At 36.5% G+C, this 16,503-nt stretch overlaps 1 protein-coding gene across 1 annotated transcript; it reads left to right on the top strand.

The window, feature by feature from the left end:
- Nucleotides 1-336: 336 nt before the first annotated feature.
- ebag9 (estrogen receptor binding site associated antigen 9) lies at nt 337-16,196 on the top strand. Its single transcript, XM_053493685.1, has 7 exons — nt 337-632; nt 1,069-1,165; nt 9,249-9,327; nt 10,161-10,319; nt 10,439-10,546; nt 11,815-11,906; nt 13,721-16,196. The coding sequence occupies exons 2-7, from the start codon at nt 1,083-1,085 to the stop codon at nt 13,836-13,838; spliced, it is 639 nt and encodes a 212-aa protein (XP_053349660.1). The 5' UTR covers nt 337-632; nt 1,069-1,082; the 3' UTR covers nt 13,839-16,196.
- Nucleotides 16,197-16,503: the final 307 nt, after the last annotated feature.

A 16,503-nucleotide genomic window follows, 5' to 3' on the forward strand; every position in this document is an offset into this window, starting at 1 on the left:
TCTAGGCCCCTGCGAACCTGTATACAGGGTATAGACGATGAGATGAGGTAATAGTATCTTTTAATGTGTTATTTACTGCTCTTTTTATCCTCCATGTTTATTTTTGCTTTAAAGTGTATGCTGTTTTTTTGTGCAAAATAAAAATAAAAAATAAAAATACTAGCAGTGAGTGTTTTTATTTTGGAATCTTCTTGCGCTATAGGCCACAATGGCACGTGCACCCATTGGGGCATGCAGCCGACTCAAGGGCGTCGTCCTGATTCGCCGATCTTCAAACCATGTCCACAGGAAGTTGAATTGACTTCCCTTTTGACATATCCGGTTACGACGTACTGAATGAAGCTCGGTGAATCTGTGAAACGTTGAGGTGGATCTACTGTATGAGAGAGACGGGGTAATAACAATAATGCCACCCCACAGCAATGACTGTAGTGCTCAGTGCCTAATGGACACACGGGTTTACTGAGCGAACTGCACTGTTTCACAGCTAGGGGTATTAATTGGTTCTTGTCACTTGTTAAATTAAAATAAGTTGAATTTAAATTAGTGGTATAATCAGCAGGGTCGGTTTCTGCAGCTTGCTAGTTAGCTAATGCTATGCATCCACTGAGAGATACCCGGATATCAGCCTGGTGAGTAACGCTAGCTAAGCTACCTGTGTGACAAGCGTTTATTCTAATTATTGCTGACTAAGTAAACACGCAAACACAACATTTGCAAGACAATCTGTGATAATACTAAGTGCTGTTACAGTTTAATCAGTGAGGCTTAAGTGAAGGATTAGCATAGCGTGAGCTGGACGGCTCGGCTAAAATGCTAACTTGCTATACATTTTAACAGCTTGTTCGTGTGTGCAAGGCTACACACACACACACACACACACACACACACACACTGACACTGTGGTTAATGGTATTTATTTTGTTTTGTGTATTGTTCTAATTCTTGTTGTTCTTGCGATTTGTGCTGTTACAAGGTCACACAGGAGTTAGCTACAGCTCGACATGGCTTCATGGCGTGAATGATTTTGCTCATGTGCATCTCGTTTCTCCTGTGTTTGTGTTTCAGACACTGGTTTAACCATGGCCGTGACTCAGTTCCGTCTGTTTAAGATCTGCACATGCCTAGCATCCATCCTGTCCTTCTTCAAAAGGCTCATATGCAGGTGAGTCCGTGTGACTGCAGTTATGCCTTTGTGGTTTGGTCCACGCTTTTCTGTTGTTTGTTGTAGCTTTCTTCGTTGATTATAAAACATCCCGTTTTGAACCAGATCTTATTTATTACAGCTGCACTGTGCTGTCACGTGATTGTCACCCAAACTGTCTTTTTTTTATCATTAACTGTCATCTATTTCCTGTTTAAATTAAAGCATGGAGAAAAATTCAGAGAACACTTGACTCTGGTTCATTTTGATTGTCACCAAAACTCGTTTGCCTATCCTGTTTAAAATAAAAAAAAAATGATTACAGTAATGGCTTGCTCAGATTTTAGATAAGGTGTGTCAAACACAGATCACTAATGATCACAGCCGTGTTAAGGATATCAGGTGAGAGATAGAGCACATTTCATACCTGGCTGTCACAGGACGACAACACTTGACCCTGGTTCATTTTGATCAGTGAGAACACAATTGTTCCGCGCTCGGGAACCGTGTCTGAATCCACTGGAAAAGGTGGCCTCGAGAACTAGGGATGGGGAACAACTGATACGGTATTATCATAATACCTAGGTGCCGATACAATCTATATTGCGATGTTAAACCTTTTTGTCGGATACAGTTCCATGCAACTTTCCCAAATAGTTTGCTCATACCTCACAGGATGCTGTGCTGCCTGCTAATGTAAGAATAGTTTACAGAACTTCTGATTTTGGATTATAGAAAGAGTATAGACAGACCTTAACACACCATCAGAACACTGTAACAACACTGTTCAGAACACTGTAACAAACACCATCACACATTTATATGGATCTTCTACATACCATTATTACAAAGCTGGAAGCACAGGATTTTTTTTTTTTTTTTTTACAGTGACCAATCAGTAGTTCAGTGATGTCACTGAGTAATACTACTGTAAATAGGGCACTCATTTGGGTTTCGAGGCAGACCAACGCACTTGGGCTAGGTATCTTTCAAAACTTTTCGATATCAGTGCAGATACCTATTCATGAATAATATCTTTTTCAATACCCATTTTCTAATATAAATCTTATCAAAAAGAAAAATATATTATGCAGTACTTTATTTATTTATTTATTTTACAAAACATAAAACTGTAAAATCTCTTTAAAGGTGGCTGGTATTATTCTACTTAAACAGTTTTACACTATAAAAAAAAAATAGTTTGTTTGTGACTGTTGAACACAGGGCAACTTTCAGCTCTTAAATTTTTTCCACACATATTTTGTCATATTGTGCTCGACAGTGATGTGCTTCTGGTACAAAGTGCTTCTCAAGTGAATAAAGTCAACCAGGATTTATATACAGTGGAACCTCGGATTGCGAGCTTAATTCGTTCCGGAAGCGGGCTCGTATTCCAAAACACTCGTAAACCAAATTTAATTTTCCCATTGGAAATAATGGAAACTTAAATTATTCGTTCTACAGCCCAAAAAAATAAATACATAAATATAATTAATACAAAATATAAAGTAAAAATAAAACAAATTAACCTGTACTTTACCTTAAAAAAATGTAAAAATTAATTCTGAGTTACGTGTTTTTGTTTGTGCATGCAGGGTGGGTGTGTGTAAAATGTGCGTGCACGCTTACACACACACACATTAACGGATAGAGCGCTTTTAAAACCGTTTAAAAAATTAAAAAAGCAAGGAACATTCCTAGTCACACTCACATGAGCGCATACTAACAGGATCACTGCTGTAAGTAAAACAACAACAACAACAAAAAACAAATTGCTCCTCACCTTTGAAAACAATCGCGACAGAGAAGAGTTTGTGTGTTTGTTTGGCAACCTGAGAGAAGGGGGGCTGAAGGGGGCTCGCTCGCGTTTACAGCCCCCTTCTCTCAGGTTGCCAAACAAACACACAGACACAAACACACACGTACTCTCAAAAACCCTGTAAGCACTAAGACCCAGCAGGGGAGACGATAGGTCTTGGCTTTACAGCTCCCCTCCTCTCAGGTTGCCAAGCAAACACACAAACTCTTCTCTGTCGCGAATGTTTTCAAATGTGAGGAGCTGTTTAATTTTATTTATTTTTTTTGTTGTTGTTGTTTTACTTTACAGTAGTAATCCCGTTAGTATGCGCTCACGCGAGTGTGACTAGCAATGTTCCTTGCTAATTTTTAAACGCACGCACATTACACACACACGCACACACACACACACACGCACACACACACACACACACACACACGCTGTGTATTCACCCAGCAGGAGAGACGATTACCTACAATTCCGCTGCAAGAGAGAGAAAAACCGTTGGCTCACTTGTGATGACGTGACGCTCGGTGTTAAAACAAGAAGCGCATGCGTGAAACATGATACTCGGTGCTCGTAAACTAAGACAATGCTCGTTTTTCAAGTGAAAAATTATTAAAAATTGTTGCTCGTCTTGCGGAACACTTGTAAACCGTGTTACTCGTAATTCAAGGTTCCACTGTATATATATTAAAATGCTTTTGATCAGGTAAACAAACTGTGTGCGTGCGTTAAGTGTGCTGCCTTCCCATAGCAAAACTTTGTTAATCAGAAGGAGTTTTTTTGTCTCATGAGACTGAATTGAGCTGTCTCATTACAAGCTTGAGTTTGTCTTTTCTGTTTCTCCTAAACCCCACTTAGGAAAAAATTAGAGACAAAGAGACATAACTGAAAGACATCCCAAGACATACTTTTGAGCAACATTTACAAAGAAATGTGAGATGTACATGAGAAACAGAACTGCATTCGAATAAGCAAATGAGCCATATATAAATGAGATGCATTAAATATTAAGGAAAATTGTTTGCTTGCTGTATGTAAGAGCTACAAGAATGGGCAAAAGCCAGGAAAAGTTCTCTCTCACTGGCTACATCAGTCTTTTCTTGTGGTGGATGTCCAACAAGTTTGTCCAGTTTGTTAGTATCTAATGGAAAAAAACTAGCTATATACACACACACTCCGTAACATTCTCCTGCATTTTATTTGTTGAGATTCTTGATCTCCTGATGTGGCATGCTTCTGAGAAAAACCCAGTTAAAGTAAAATGTATATAATTACCAAGATAACTTTTCCACAAACAAACATATTAGTCTTTATTTATAAAATATAATTAACCAATGTCTCTAAAGTTACATGTTTTGTTAAGTACTGTTAAACACAACCTACTTTTTCAAAAACTGATCATCCAGATTCTCAGCAATGAGTCTTTAAGTCTCGAGTCGTTTGTTCTTTTGTCACGTGACTCCCATAGAGGCTATGCAGTGCAATAGATTCAAAAGAACGAACGACTCCGACTGCAAGATATGATGGGGAGTTACTTCTTCTTTGTCATTCGGCTGTTCCCTTTCAGGGGTCGCCACAGCGAATCATCTGCCTCCATCTAACATGATGGGGAGTTACTCATTTCTGTTTATTATAATATGTTCTTAGTTGCATTGTAATATTTTAATAACTGGAACTATAGCCAATATTTGTGTATGTAGACTTGTTAGGGGTCTTTTTATTGAAACGCAACAATTTATTTTATTTCTGATTAAAAGAACGAAATGAACTAAATTACTCAAAAAAGGATTCATTTATTTTGATGAACGAGATTCAAAGAACCGAGTCACTAAAATGATTCAAACTTCCCATCACTACTTGACACCGGGGCCTGGCGATGACCTGTTCATTTCTGTAACACACTGGCCACTTAAACATTTGCAGGCTTAGAGCACATGTGGCAGAAATTGTAGGAAATTATGTCTTTATTAGAATCTATATGTACTGTAGGCGCAATTGAGGTTGCCTTGAAAAATTGTTGAACATTTAGTCATAAATGTATAATCAAAAGTAGGTTCGGCCTTAAATGATCTTAACATTATCTCATTGCTTCACTCCTCGATTGAAAAAAAAATAATAAAAAAATTCTGTATATTGTATTTTAGTTCTTTATTAGTAATGACAACTGTACAGAATGTAAAATAAGTTTGCCATTTGCCAGTTATTTTGAATAAATTCATTAAGGTGTACACATTTGTAAAACGTTAGCTATGTTGATCAACTAGGGACACATGGGTGTTCTGTATGATAATATAACTGTTTTTTTTTTGTTTTTTTTAAATAAACAAGCTAGGTTTTGAAATAAAACATTTATCTATCACAAAGCAATTTTGTAATTGGCTTTATTTGTTACCAACCTACATATCTACATACCTTCATTTTAGAGATCCAACCTAATAACACTTCAAATTCAAATTTTATTTGTCACATACACAGTCATACACAGTACGATATGCAGTGAAATGCTTGTACGACCGCCAGTGACCTTAAAAAGAAAATAAAAGCTATATGTAAGGAATAAATATTAATAAAAAGAAATACGAAAGAAAATAAATTTAACTAGTAAAATAAACTGTACAAATTATAGGAATAAATAAATAAATAAATAATAATTTAAAAAGTATGTATAAAAAGGTAAATATACCTTTACGATCTTCCTGGCCTTGGTCCAGCACCGCTTGCTGTAGATCGAGTGCAGGTCAGGGAGCTCGGTGTGGATAATGCGCTCAGCTGATCGCACCACCCTCTGTAGAGCTTGTCTGTCCTGCATAGTGCTGTTTCCAAACCAGGTCGTGATGTTTCCCGTCAGGATGCTCTCTATGGTACAGGAGTAGAAATTCCTGAGCACCTTAGAGGGCAGTCTGAAGTCTCTCAAGCGTCTGAGGTGGTAGAGACGCTGCCGGGCCTTTTTCACCACGGTGTTGTTGGTCCCTCCATCTATCTACCTGTATGTAAAGAGTAAGATGAAGTATATTAAAAAAAAAAGTACTAAACGCTCTTTAGTGTAGATGGCACTGTTTGTCAGAGAACCCTAGCCCTTACACCCCAAAGCATTTTTAGCCATTCATTATGTTTTAATAAATATACTGTATATGAGTCAGGATTGTGCAATATAGTGACATTTTTTCAGCAGAATATATTGTTCAATACAAAGAACTCAATTTTATTTCATTTTAACTAACTATACATGACCTAGCAAAGTTTTTAAAAGGATCATATCAGAACATATCAGAAAACCCAAATGCACAGTTTACAAGTACAGTATACTTTCTGTGGGAAACACTGCTTTGGGGAAACAAAAAATGTGTGCACAATGTCTTCATACACAAGACAAATATTTCTAACATTTAAAGTTAATAAGCCATATTTGAGACAGATTTAAGAAGATAAAAAAAATGCCTAAAATCTCATTCAAGTCTCAAGGACGACTAATTTCTGCATATGTGAGTTGCACACAAGACAAATGTAAACTATCAGAAAATGCCTAAATCTCAATCAAGTTTTAAAGATGGCTCATTTCTGTCTAAGAAAAAAAGAAGAGATTAACATGAGGTCTCATCTTGGAGTTTCTTTGCTATGGGTTGTTATTGTTCTCTCGCATTGTGTCAGCAAACCTCCAACTAAGCTAGAGTAGTACTGTAGCTGTCTAAAATTGATATTTGAAGTTAAAAATGAGTCAACCAGCAGCTCCATTATTCACAACGCAGACTCTACCAGCCTTCACGATCTATGTCACTAGATTTGATTTCAATGTCGCTCACGTGGAGATAATTTGGCTTTAAAATGGGGAGTCATTGCTAAAAAGCTACAGTCAGCAAACTGTGCGAGAAATCTGTGTTAATGATTTCTCAAAAACCAACTGTTCACCATATGTTCTGTGTGGTGGTTAGTTTACATACTTAGTTATTAACCTAGTTAACCCAGTGTAAGTATGTATCCAATGTTGTAAACATTAAAGCACTTTTTGTAAGTCGCTCTGGATAAGAGATCTGCCAAATTCCTAAATGTAAATGTACATAAAGAATATAAAAAGCTTTGGGAGTCAGCTGTCCAGGACAGGTCCAGGTCCAAGCCCAGCACTAAAATACACTCAGCAAGCTTTAGCGGAATCATACTGCAGAAAAGGTTCTTATTATTTACATTTTTAATATTACATTGCAAAAGATATGGTGCCAGTTCAAGTACAATGCATATTTGTCACACAGCTTGACATAATTGTGAATACTAGGTACAGCAAAATGGGTATAGCTGTTCATGTTTACTGGGTTTTTATTTGTTTGCAGAAGCCATATATATATATTTTTTTTTAAGTTTCCTGAGCGTCATCTTTGACGTTGGAAGTATTTTTTATTTGCTTTTAATGATATTTTTCATTGCAGTATTTTACAGAATTTGAAGTTTTAATGGTGACTGATTCTGTACTATAGTATGTTAGATTTTGGTTCTTGTTTATAAGCAGCACAATTCTTCCAAATTCAGCATAGCCGTATAATATTTATACAGATTCTATTGGTCTTGTCTTGTAGCTCAGTTGTTTTGAAGTATTTTATTAGTCATAGAAATGTGTTTAACATGGTTATATTATGATGATTATATTATGATATGTTTTTATTGTTTTTTCTGCAAATGTTTACAAACTGTCAGTTTAAAATGTTTACTTATACTTGTGTTGTTAGCACTCAGTATGTGCACAAGTAATTTCACTGGTTTTGTATTGTTTCAATTTAATTCTTGAACTTTAAATAAATAAACAAGCCCTGCTTTTATACAAGTGTAGTTTCCATTGATGTAACAGTTAATATCCTATGAGCAAGACTGAGCTAGTGTGATGTAAGACTTTTGTGAACACCTTATTGAATAGAATGAGAAAAATCGATTCTGTTATGTATCGTGATTCTTTGTGTGGCAATCCAGGCATCACCTCACTGACTCCATTACATTTATAAAAGATATGCACCGATCGATCAGGGCTGGTTTTCCATTTGGTTACCCTTGACCGGTAATCGAACGATCAGCCTCAGATATAACTGATTCTTTACTGGGCGCAGGACATTCCGAGGGGCGCAACAGAAACACGATTTTGTGGATTTTATCAATAATCGAATGTGTTAAAGGCCTTTGATTAGAGTTTGTCTCCAAAATCTGGAATCGAATTAGTCTCAAAATCCATTCACTGCACAGACTTAGAACAGTCTCAAAGCCCTGTGAGTGCCAGCTAGTCTTAAGTTAGAAGTCGTGTGCCAGTTGTAAAGTTGATCTTTGAGACTATAGAGGCATTTGCAACAGTAAATGTTTCTTTGTAATCCTACAGAGATGGTACACTAGAAACAGTTCACACATTTTCATCCTGTGTGGTAGGAGTAAATTATTTGCTTTTCTATTTTATAAGTTTGTTTAGAAATAACAACTATGGCGGATAACAACGGTGATCTGTGCTGCTTGTTATTATGTTTAATTTAAATGTTAAACTCTTGTTTAACTTTAGTTATTTGGGATTGTTTAAATAATTAGTAAGAACTAATGCTATAAGGAATAGGGAACATTGCACTCAGAGGAAATTAGCCCATTGCTCACATCCACGCTCACTTGCTCACTCGCTCACTCACTCATGCTATAATTGTGTTGCATCTGTACCCAGTGATCATGCTTTCAAAACATCTGTTTTGGGTATATTTTGTGGAAAGCAGGAAGTTGGGAGAAAGCCTACACACACATGGAAGAGCATAGTTTGTGAATTTTATTGATTGCATGAAATGGAAATTAATTCATGTTACATAATTCATGTTTCTTCTGTCATGTTTCTTTCAGTCCAAGTGATTTTGGCATCAGAATGTGCAGGGAGATTATAGAGAAGCATCACATGATGCTGATTAACTCTAGTTTTTCCACACACATATGGAAATGGCAAAATGTTTTAACATCAAGTGATCACAGCTCATGGTCATTCATGTGTCTTTCCAGGTTTTAATAATGTTAGACGGTTCTTAACCCCATTTCAGTAATTTTTATGTTTTCTTTGTTTGAAATGGTGGTATTTTTTTGTCAGGCAGTGCATACATGTATGTTGAAGTATTAACACATAAACTGTGAACGTTTTATTGTATATAAAATCTGTTTACATAATACGGCAATTGATGTGAATTACATGTTTTCTCAAGGTAAAGGGATTACGAGTGACATTTCATTTAGAGCAGCCAGACTATACCTTGTCTTTTAGCAGTGCCTAACCCTTTTGTTTTGTTTTTTTTGTCTTTCTATTAGAACTGGAAGATCACGAAAGCGAAGTGGTGATCAGATCACTCTCCCTACCACTGTTGATTTTTCCTCTGTACCCAAACAGGTTAGTGTATGCTTTGCTTGTGTGTTCTGATCTGCTCAATCAGTGTTTTTCTCCGCTTTTTTCCTTTTTCTTTGAAAACCTTGAACATTAAGATTTGAATAACACAAATATAGTCATGCATCTCCAGCAGTAAAAAGAAAAGTAAGCAGAGTAACAAAAGTAAAATGTTTAATGTTACAGTGCTTGCCTTACGATTATTCAATTCAATTTGTATTTGATTTGTATTTGATTTGTATAGGGATTTTAACAATTGTCATTGTCGCAAAGCAGCAATTATATTTATGTTTAAGCTGCAGGTTGTATTTGTTGAGTGTAAACCTTATTGCATGTGCATGCTACCTGTAAAGGAAAGTTTCGTGGATTGGGTTGTGCCACATCAGCCATGAGTATATATCGCAGCAATACACATTACACATGGTCCAGGTTATTTGAATATATAATATACACATACATGATAGCATTATAAGCATACTTAAGTATACACAAGTGCACCAATCACAATGACTGTTTACAATTCCCGTTGCTGAAACAGAATCACAACTGAGCTACTGTACAGATGTCCTCTGATTGGCTGTGTGGTTGTTGAGCTAGAGTAGTTTCATGCCCATATTTAGGCCATGATGACATTTTACACCTCAAAGCTGGCGCAATGCGCGTGCTATTAAACATGTAAAAATTTCTAATTTCACCTCTGAGAATTCTTCTTATAGGACTGTCAAAGCAATTCGTGGCTTCAGCTTCAGATTACCCCTGACTCAATAATTTTGTTTTCACTTTGTAGCATAGATTAAATGGATACAGTTTAATAAGATTATTTAACTGCTCTTCTACAGCCAGAGATTGAGGAGTGGAGTTCATGGGATGAAGAAGCTCCCACAAGTATAAAGATTGAGGGAGGTAATGGAGCAGTTCCATCTCAGCAGAACCAGGTGGAGGATGAAGAGCCAGATTATTTCAAAGACATGGCTCCTACTATCAGGAAAACACAAAAAGTTGGTTCATACCCCTTTTGGAATGCCTTATTATTCTTTTCTTTTTTTTTTTGTCTACTGAGTAGTAGAGAGAATTAATGTGTGACTTAATCCTTGTTGTAATCTTCACCTTTGGCTAGATCGTCTTGAAGAAAAGAGAGCCTGCAAATTTCTCTCTCCCTGAAACAGCTACCGGCTTCTCCAGCAGACTGGCGGCCACTCAGGATATGTCCTTCATCCAGCCTTCAGTGAGTCTGCACTCCTCTGTGTAGAAAAATGTTCCCTACAAGACACTTGTGTGCACACACCTTTCAAATATTATTTCTATTTCAGGGATGCTGCAATAGGTTTATTCATATTCCTATATGTGCTAAAATAATTTTAGTCATTTATGATTACATGCATACACAAAATAGCCATAATATTATGACCACCTACCTTATACCTAGTCCCTGTTTTTGCCAACAAAACGGCAGTGCATTGTGTGTTCTGACAGCATTCTGTTGAAGCTAGCATTAACCTGTTAAGCAACTTGAGCTACAATAGCTTTCCTATTGGATTGGCCTACGCAGGGCTAGTCTTCGCTCTCCACGTGCATCAATGAGCCTGACCTTTTTGCCAGTTCACTTTTCTTTATGTTTTTCTTTCCTCGAGGCACTTTTGCTAGGTCCTGGCCTCTGCAGAGTGGAAACATCTCACATGAGCTGCAGTTTTGGAATTGCTCTGACCCAGTCATCCTCACATCACGATTTGGCCCTTTTCTGAATCATCCAAATCCTTATGCTTGCCCATTATGTGTTCTTACAACACATCAACTTCAGGGGCAAGATGTTCTCTCTAGTTGCCATGGTAAAAAAGATATTGTAACTCTAGCTACTGTGGAAATGGCTATATTCTGATGGCTAGACTACTGGGTCAAAGCAACTCCAAAACTGCAGTTGTTTTGGATGTTTCCGGGCTGCAGTAGTCAGGACATACCAAAAGTGACACTAGGAAGGAAAGCCAGTGAACTGTCGAACAGGGTCATGCGTGGCCATGTGCATGGGAAGTGAAAGCTGGCCTGTGTAGTTCAATCCAAGTTTGTTCTTTCCGAAAACAGACAGAACACAAAGCTCATCGCTGTTTGTAGCAAAAGAAACAATATTAGATGGGTGGTCATAATGTTATGGCTAATCTGTATACATGCATACATGCATGAGGTGAATTAAATAATTAGAAATTGTTTCTGAAAAAAAAAACAATCATTCTGTCATTGTAATTTGTCTTAAAAGGTTTTTAAAGGCAAGTACTGGCTGTTTTTAATGTGCAGATACATCCTTTCCTCTGTAAATATTAAGCAAAATAAGCCATTATCACAGACTCATTTTAATAAAAAAATTACTAATTTATTAATTTCGTGCTGTGCTATACAACACAACAAACTTGGTGAATCAGAGATGTGTGTGATGTCTTCAGGCATGCGTATATGGCTTTCTGGTGCTTGCTTTATTGAGAAACTTGTATATGTGGCCTACAGGCAGAGCTGGGAGACCTAGAAACCTGGCAAGAGGACACTAATGCATGGGAGGACGAGTCTGATGCTTCATGGGAGGCAGAAGAAGTGTTAAGGTATTGCTCCAAAATCAGAAACTTAACATAGCAAAAGAAAACACTGTAGAACCTCTCTGATGTTGGTAAACATGGTTTTCCACCACAAACTGATAATTTCCTTTGAAGCTACAACTAATTTGTTATTGCTTTGTATTTCAGGACATCTAAATATTTACAGTATATGCCTTCAGTTTCTCTTTAATTAAGGCATAAACCTGGGCTTATACAGTAAAGTTTACACAGTAAATGCTAAAGCATGCTTTTCATTACTCAACAGAAACTTAAGTAACAGAGGAATATTCCTATGATACACATTGTGAGACATGGAATCACCTAATGTTTATGTTAATGTCTTATTAATGTTATCTGGTATGACATTCCTTGAGATATGTATCCCAGGCAACAACAGACAATACTTTATTTAACCTTACCCTTTATTATCTTTATCTAATATTTAGTGTGTATTACAAGGACAAGCATTTTTGGTAATCGGCTCAGTCCAATTTTTTCACCTTATTGCCTTTAACCAAAGCGATTTTAATATCACAAGTCGTTATCGGTAGCTGACGCCTCCATGTTGGTATTGTTTTGCCTCCAGAGAACACGGTGACGTAACTATGACATAGGCTCTAATAGCGTCTTTGGAGCATGCTGTTATAGGGATGTCATGCGATCTTAAGTGGATACCGCAGCAGTTTGCTAGAGATTAGGGATTTCTAACATATTTATTAATGAAGTTATGTTTTTTTAACTAATTACTGTTATATTTAATGACATGGAATATCTGTTATACAAGTTATCCCTCTTATAGTGTTTTAGCAACTATTACCTGTTGTTTCCTTATTAGCCTGTCATTTTTTTTTTATCATGAGACTAATAAGCCAAACAGCTTATTTTGGTGAAAAATCTGGTAAAGTTTTTTTTTTCCTTGTGGGTAACTTAGTGACTGTTATAAAGCACCTTTTATTGAGATTTCATCCATAAATCTAAAAAAATAAAAAGATCTTACAGAAAACCTCACCATATCAACTATTATTTACATTTACATTTAGGCATTTTGCAGACGCTCTTATCCAGAGCGACTTACATTTTTTATCTCATTACACATCCGAGCAATTGAAGGTTAAGGGCCGCGCTCAAGGGCCCAACAGTGGCAACTTGGTGGTTGTGGGGTTTGAACCTGGGATCTTCCGAACCGTAATCCAATGCCTTAACCACTGAGCTACCCCTGACCCCCTGATTATTGTTATTATTTGTTAACGTGTATCATTTAAAAGTCTCAGATTTGAGTATTCAGAATACAGTTGCTATGGCTACAGCAAGTACAAGTAGTTCTTTACTCACACATGTGTAGAGTGTATATATTGTGTAAAATTCATTTTCTTGCCATTTGCTTGAAAGTGACCATATAAACTACCCTTAGTACATATTCAATAATCATGTGCAATATCCATATTCATGTAGCTGTTACTCTGATAGAGGAATTGTTTGGCAGAGATGCAATGTTTTAGGGTATATACAGTACATGGACCGACATCTGATTCGGTCTCACTTTGGTCAGTTAGAATAGTGGATGCAGTGTATAGTGATATAATTTGTCCACTAGATGGCAGTAATCTACAGGCTGATCTGAAAATAACCTGTCTTATTATCTAGCTCATTAACAGATTCTATATCTGTGTTTCAGACTTTTTCTTTTTTATTATTACTTCTTCTTACTCATCTGTTTAATTAAAAAGAACAAATTTACCTGAACATCATTTCAATTGAATTATCTTGATATTTGGGGTTTGATCCACTCATTCATCTGTTTGTGCATGTGTGGATTTCAGACAGCAGAAGATGGCAGAGAGGGAGAAGCGTGCCGTGGAACAGCAGAGGAAGAAAATGGAGAAAGAGGCACAGAGAATGATGAAGAAGGAGCAGAAGATAGCAGTAAAGCTTTCCTAACATTTCTAGGCAGAGCTGGACACTTGGGGAGGGGGGAAAACCCCCACACAAATGATCCTCAATCAGTATCTTTTAACATTTTTATTCCCTGTTCAACATGACATGTCCTCAGCCATCAGTTTTGGAATCCATTGGCTCTTAAGTTTTACTGATTTCCTGTCTTTCCCTTTTTATTGTAAAGAATTCAGTGTACAGTTTTAATGAAATCTGAGGGAGTTGGGACAAGGCTAATAGTACACGTACAGAATAACCTTAAGCTTTAGTCTGTCTGTATTTATTTAAAAAAAAAAAAGACTATGATGTAAATTAGGATTTTTATGCCTCGTTCAAAAAATCTTTTTTTTTTTTGCATAAATTAATGCAACCTTTTATTATGCTTCAGGACACAAATGATAAGTGTGGGAAACATAATTGTGCTTGAGTCACTGCTGAAAGAGGCCTTACCTGTTGGCATGTATTATTATTATTTTTTTAATCGGAATAAGATCACCTAAGAGTTAAAATAAAAAATGAAAATTAAATATCTGGGAAAATAAGAACATTATGTCTTGGTTAACAACCTGTTGAGGATGGTGTGTATGTGGGATGGAGTGAAAGACTGAATCTAGCATTTAATGTGGTGTGGGTGGTAAAGCTTTGGTCGTCATGGAAACATGGCAGTTTTTGAAAGCCTGCAGTATCATCCAAAGTACCTCATGTCTTATCCATCTTTATATTTAAACTGGGCTCAAGATTCTATTCAGCACATGCCATATGTAGCACGGTTATAGGTTTCTGACAGCAGTTCAACATGTTACCTTCATGTTAAACCGAAACCACAGGTTTTTATTATTAGTAGTAGTATTTTGTTATTTTGGGTCCATTTCACATTAATTATTGGTTGCAGGTAAAATAAACAGCATCTAGATTGATACTCAAGCTGTACTAAGAGGATGAGGTTGTGAATATAATTTGCATGCAGCAATGATGTTATTTTCATGAGAGTTTTTGGTGCAGGCAATAATTTGAAATGCTTTTTCTATTAAAATTATGTTTCAGGGAAAAAAAATCCAAATGTTCATGATGAGCGTGCTCTTCTACTTTTTCCCCTGGAACTGGAACAAACAATAGGAACTTATCACCACCAATTAACATCATGCAACAAAAGCGCATTGCATAACTAAAAAAAACTATTGGCAGCCATTTTCAATTCACAGTTTATCTAGAAAAAGCTAAAATATGGTCTTATTGTGCTTTTTTCTTTTTCTTTTTGATGCAGATGGTTAGATGTTAGATGATGCCGAACAATGTTGTTTCAGTTATGTGTTTAGTGACTTCAGCTTGATTGGTGATCTTAGGTTTTAATTTCTTGCTGGCTGCATTTACTCAAAGCTCCAAGTACTAAACTAAGGAAGCAAAATTTGGAGACCAAATGTCTTGGCTAAGGTATGTTGGAAATTTATGTAAATTAGATTCCCCCCCAAGCCATCCTTTTATGTTGTGTCCCACTAGTCATGAAAGTTTCTCCGAAGATTTACAGCACAACGATCATGATTACATTCTGGAGACAATGTTCAAAGGGCAGCTCTGTGGTACATTTGGGAAATCAGGTCTAGGCAACGGATGAGACATGAGCCTGCCATTTCACAAACATTGTTTTCATTTTGTGCACACATTCATTTTTTCCCCTGCAATAAATGTTTGGATTTTTTAAAAAAAGATGTGTTTACTGGAGTTGGAGAAAGCCATACTTTAGATCCTGGTCTAAAACTGCAACTTAAGATGTTTGTGCAGGTGTATATATTACATCGTCTTTGTAAATTAGATCTGCACATGGAAAGTGAAACATGTTTAACTTGTTTTGATAATTAATTTGCTAGTTACATACTCAAAACAGGCTATAAAAGTAATAAATCCTCACACTACATTAGGCTTTAATATCAAGGCTGAACACATAAGAGATGCTCCGCAAGAAGATTTAACATTCATGCTTATTCAAGGTCAGGCTCATCTGACTAGTGGAATATTCCAGCCCTGAAAATGATGTCGTGATCTCCAATCTGTCTCTCTGCAGCGCCCCCAGCTCTTTTAAGCCCATACAGCCTGACCCAGTTTGATATTAAAACAGTTAATTTTATTCAAGAAGAAATTATGGGAATCGTGTCAGTTCATAAAATGATTTTTGTATCTCATTTAAATAGAAGGAAAAAGCAGCATTGCAGGTAGAGGTCTGCTATTTTACTAAGACCAAAGTGTCCTTTCAAAATGTCTGTAAAATGCTCTTCTTACTGTTAAGGATTTTCTGCCCATCAGATACATTTATTTTTCATCTATTTTAACTGAAACTTATTTTGGTAAATGTGTTTTTAAAGCATTTGGATGGTGCCCTCACATGGTAAAATGTATATAAAAAAAATACATACTTTCCTGGACCAAATTTTCTTTTCTTTTATCACATCCACTCGTTAAAATTTCACTCCTAAATTTCCAGAGGAAGTTATTTAACTAAATCTGTTAACTGAATCCAAAAGCTATGCTGGAAACAGCGAACAAAAATACACCCTGGATGGGCTGCCAGTTCATCAAGTGGCACAATGCCTACCCATAAACACATAAAGAAATGGCTGTGGCCAGTCTACCTACTTAAATGTTTTTGGGAGTTGGGAGGAAGAAAAGCACAGATGAC

The sequence above is a fragment of the Clarias gariepinus genome, chromosome 4 (genome assembly GCF_024256425.1).
Source record: "Clarias gariepinus isolate MV-2021 ecotype Netherlands chromosome 4, CGAR_prim_01v2, whole genome shotgun sequence".
Lineage (NCBI taxonomy): Eukaryota > Metazoa > Chordata > Actinopteri > Siluriformes > Clariidae > Clarias > Clarias gariepinus.

Coding starts and splice junctions, on each gene's coding strand:
- ebag9 (XM_053493685.1), top strand. CDS start 1,083: ATGGCCGTGACTCAGTTCCGTCTGTTTAAGATCTGCACATGCCTAGCA. Junction 10,320..10,438: donor CTATCAGGAAAACACAAAAA/GTTGGTTCATAC, acceptor ACCTTTGGCTAG/ATCGTCTTGAAGAAAAGAGA. Junction 10,547..11,814: donor TGTCCTTCATCCAGCCTTCA/GTGAGTCTGCAC, acceptor TGTGGCCTACAG/GCAGAGCTGGGAGACCTAGA.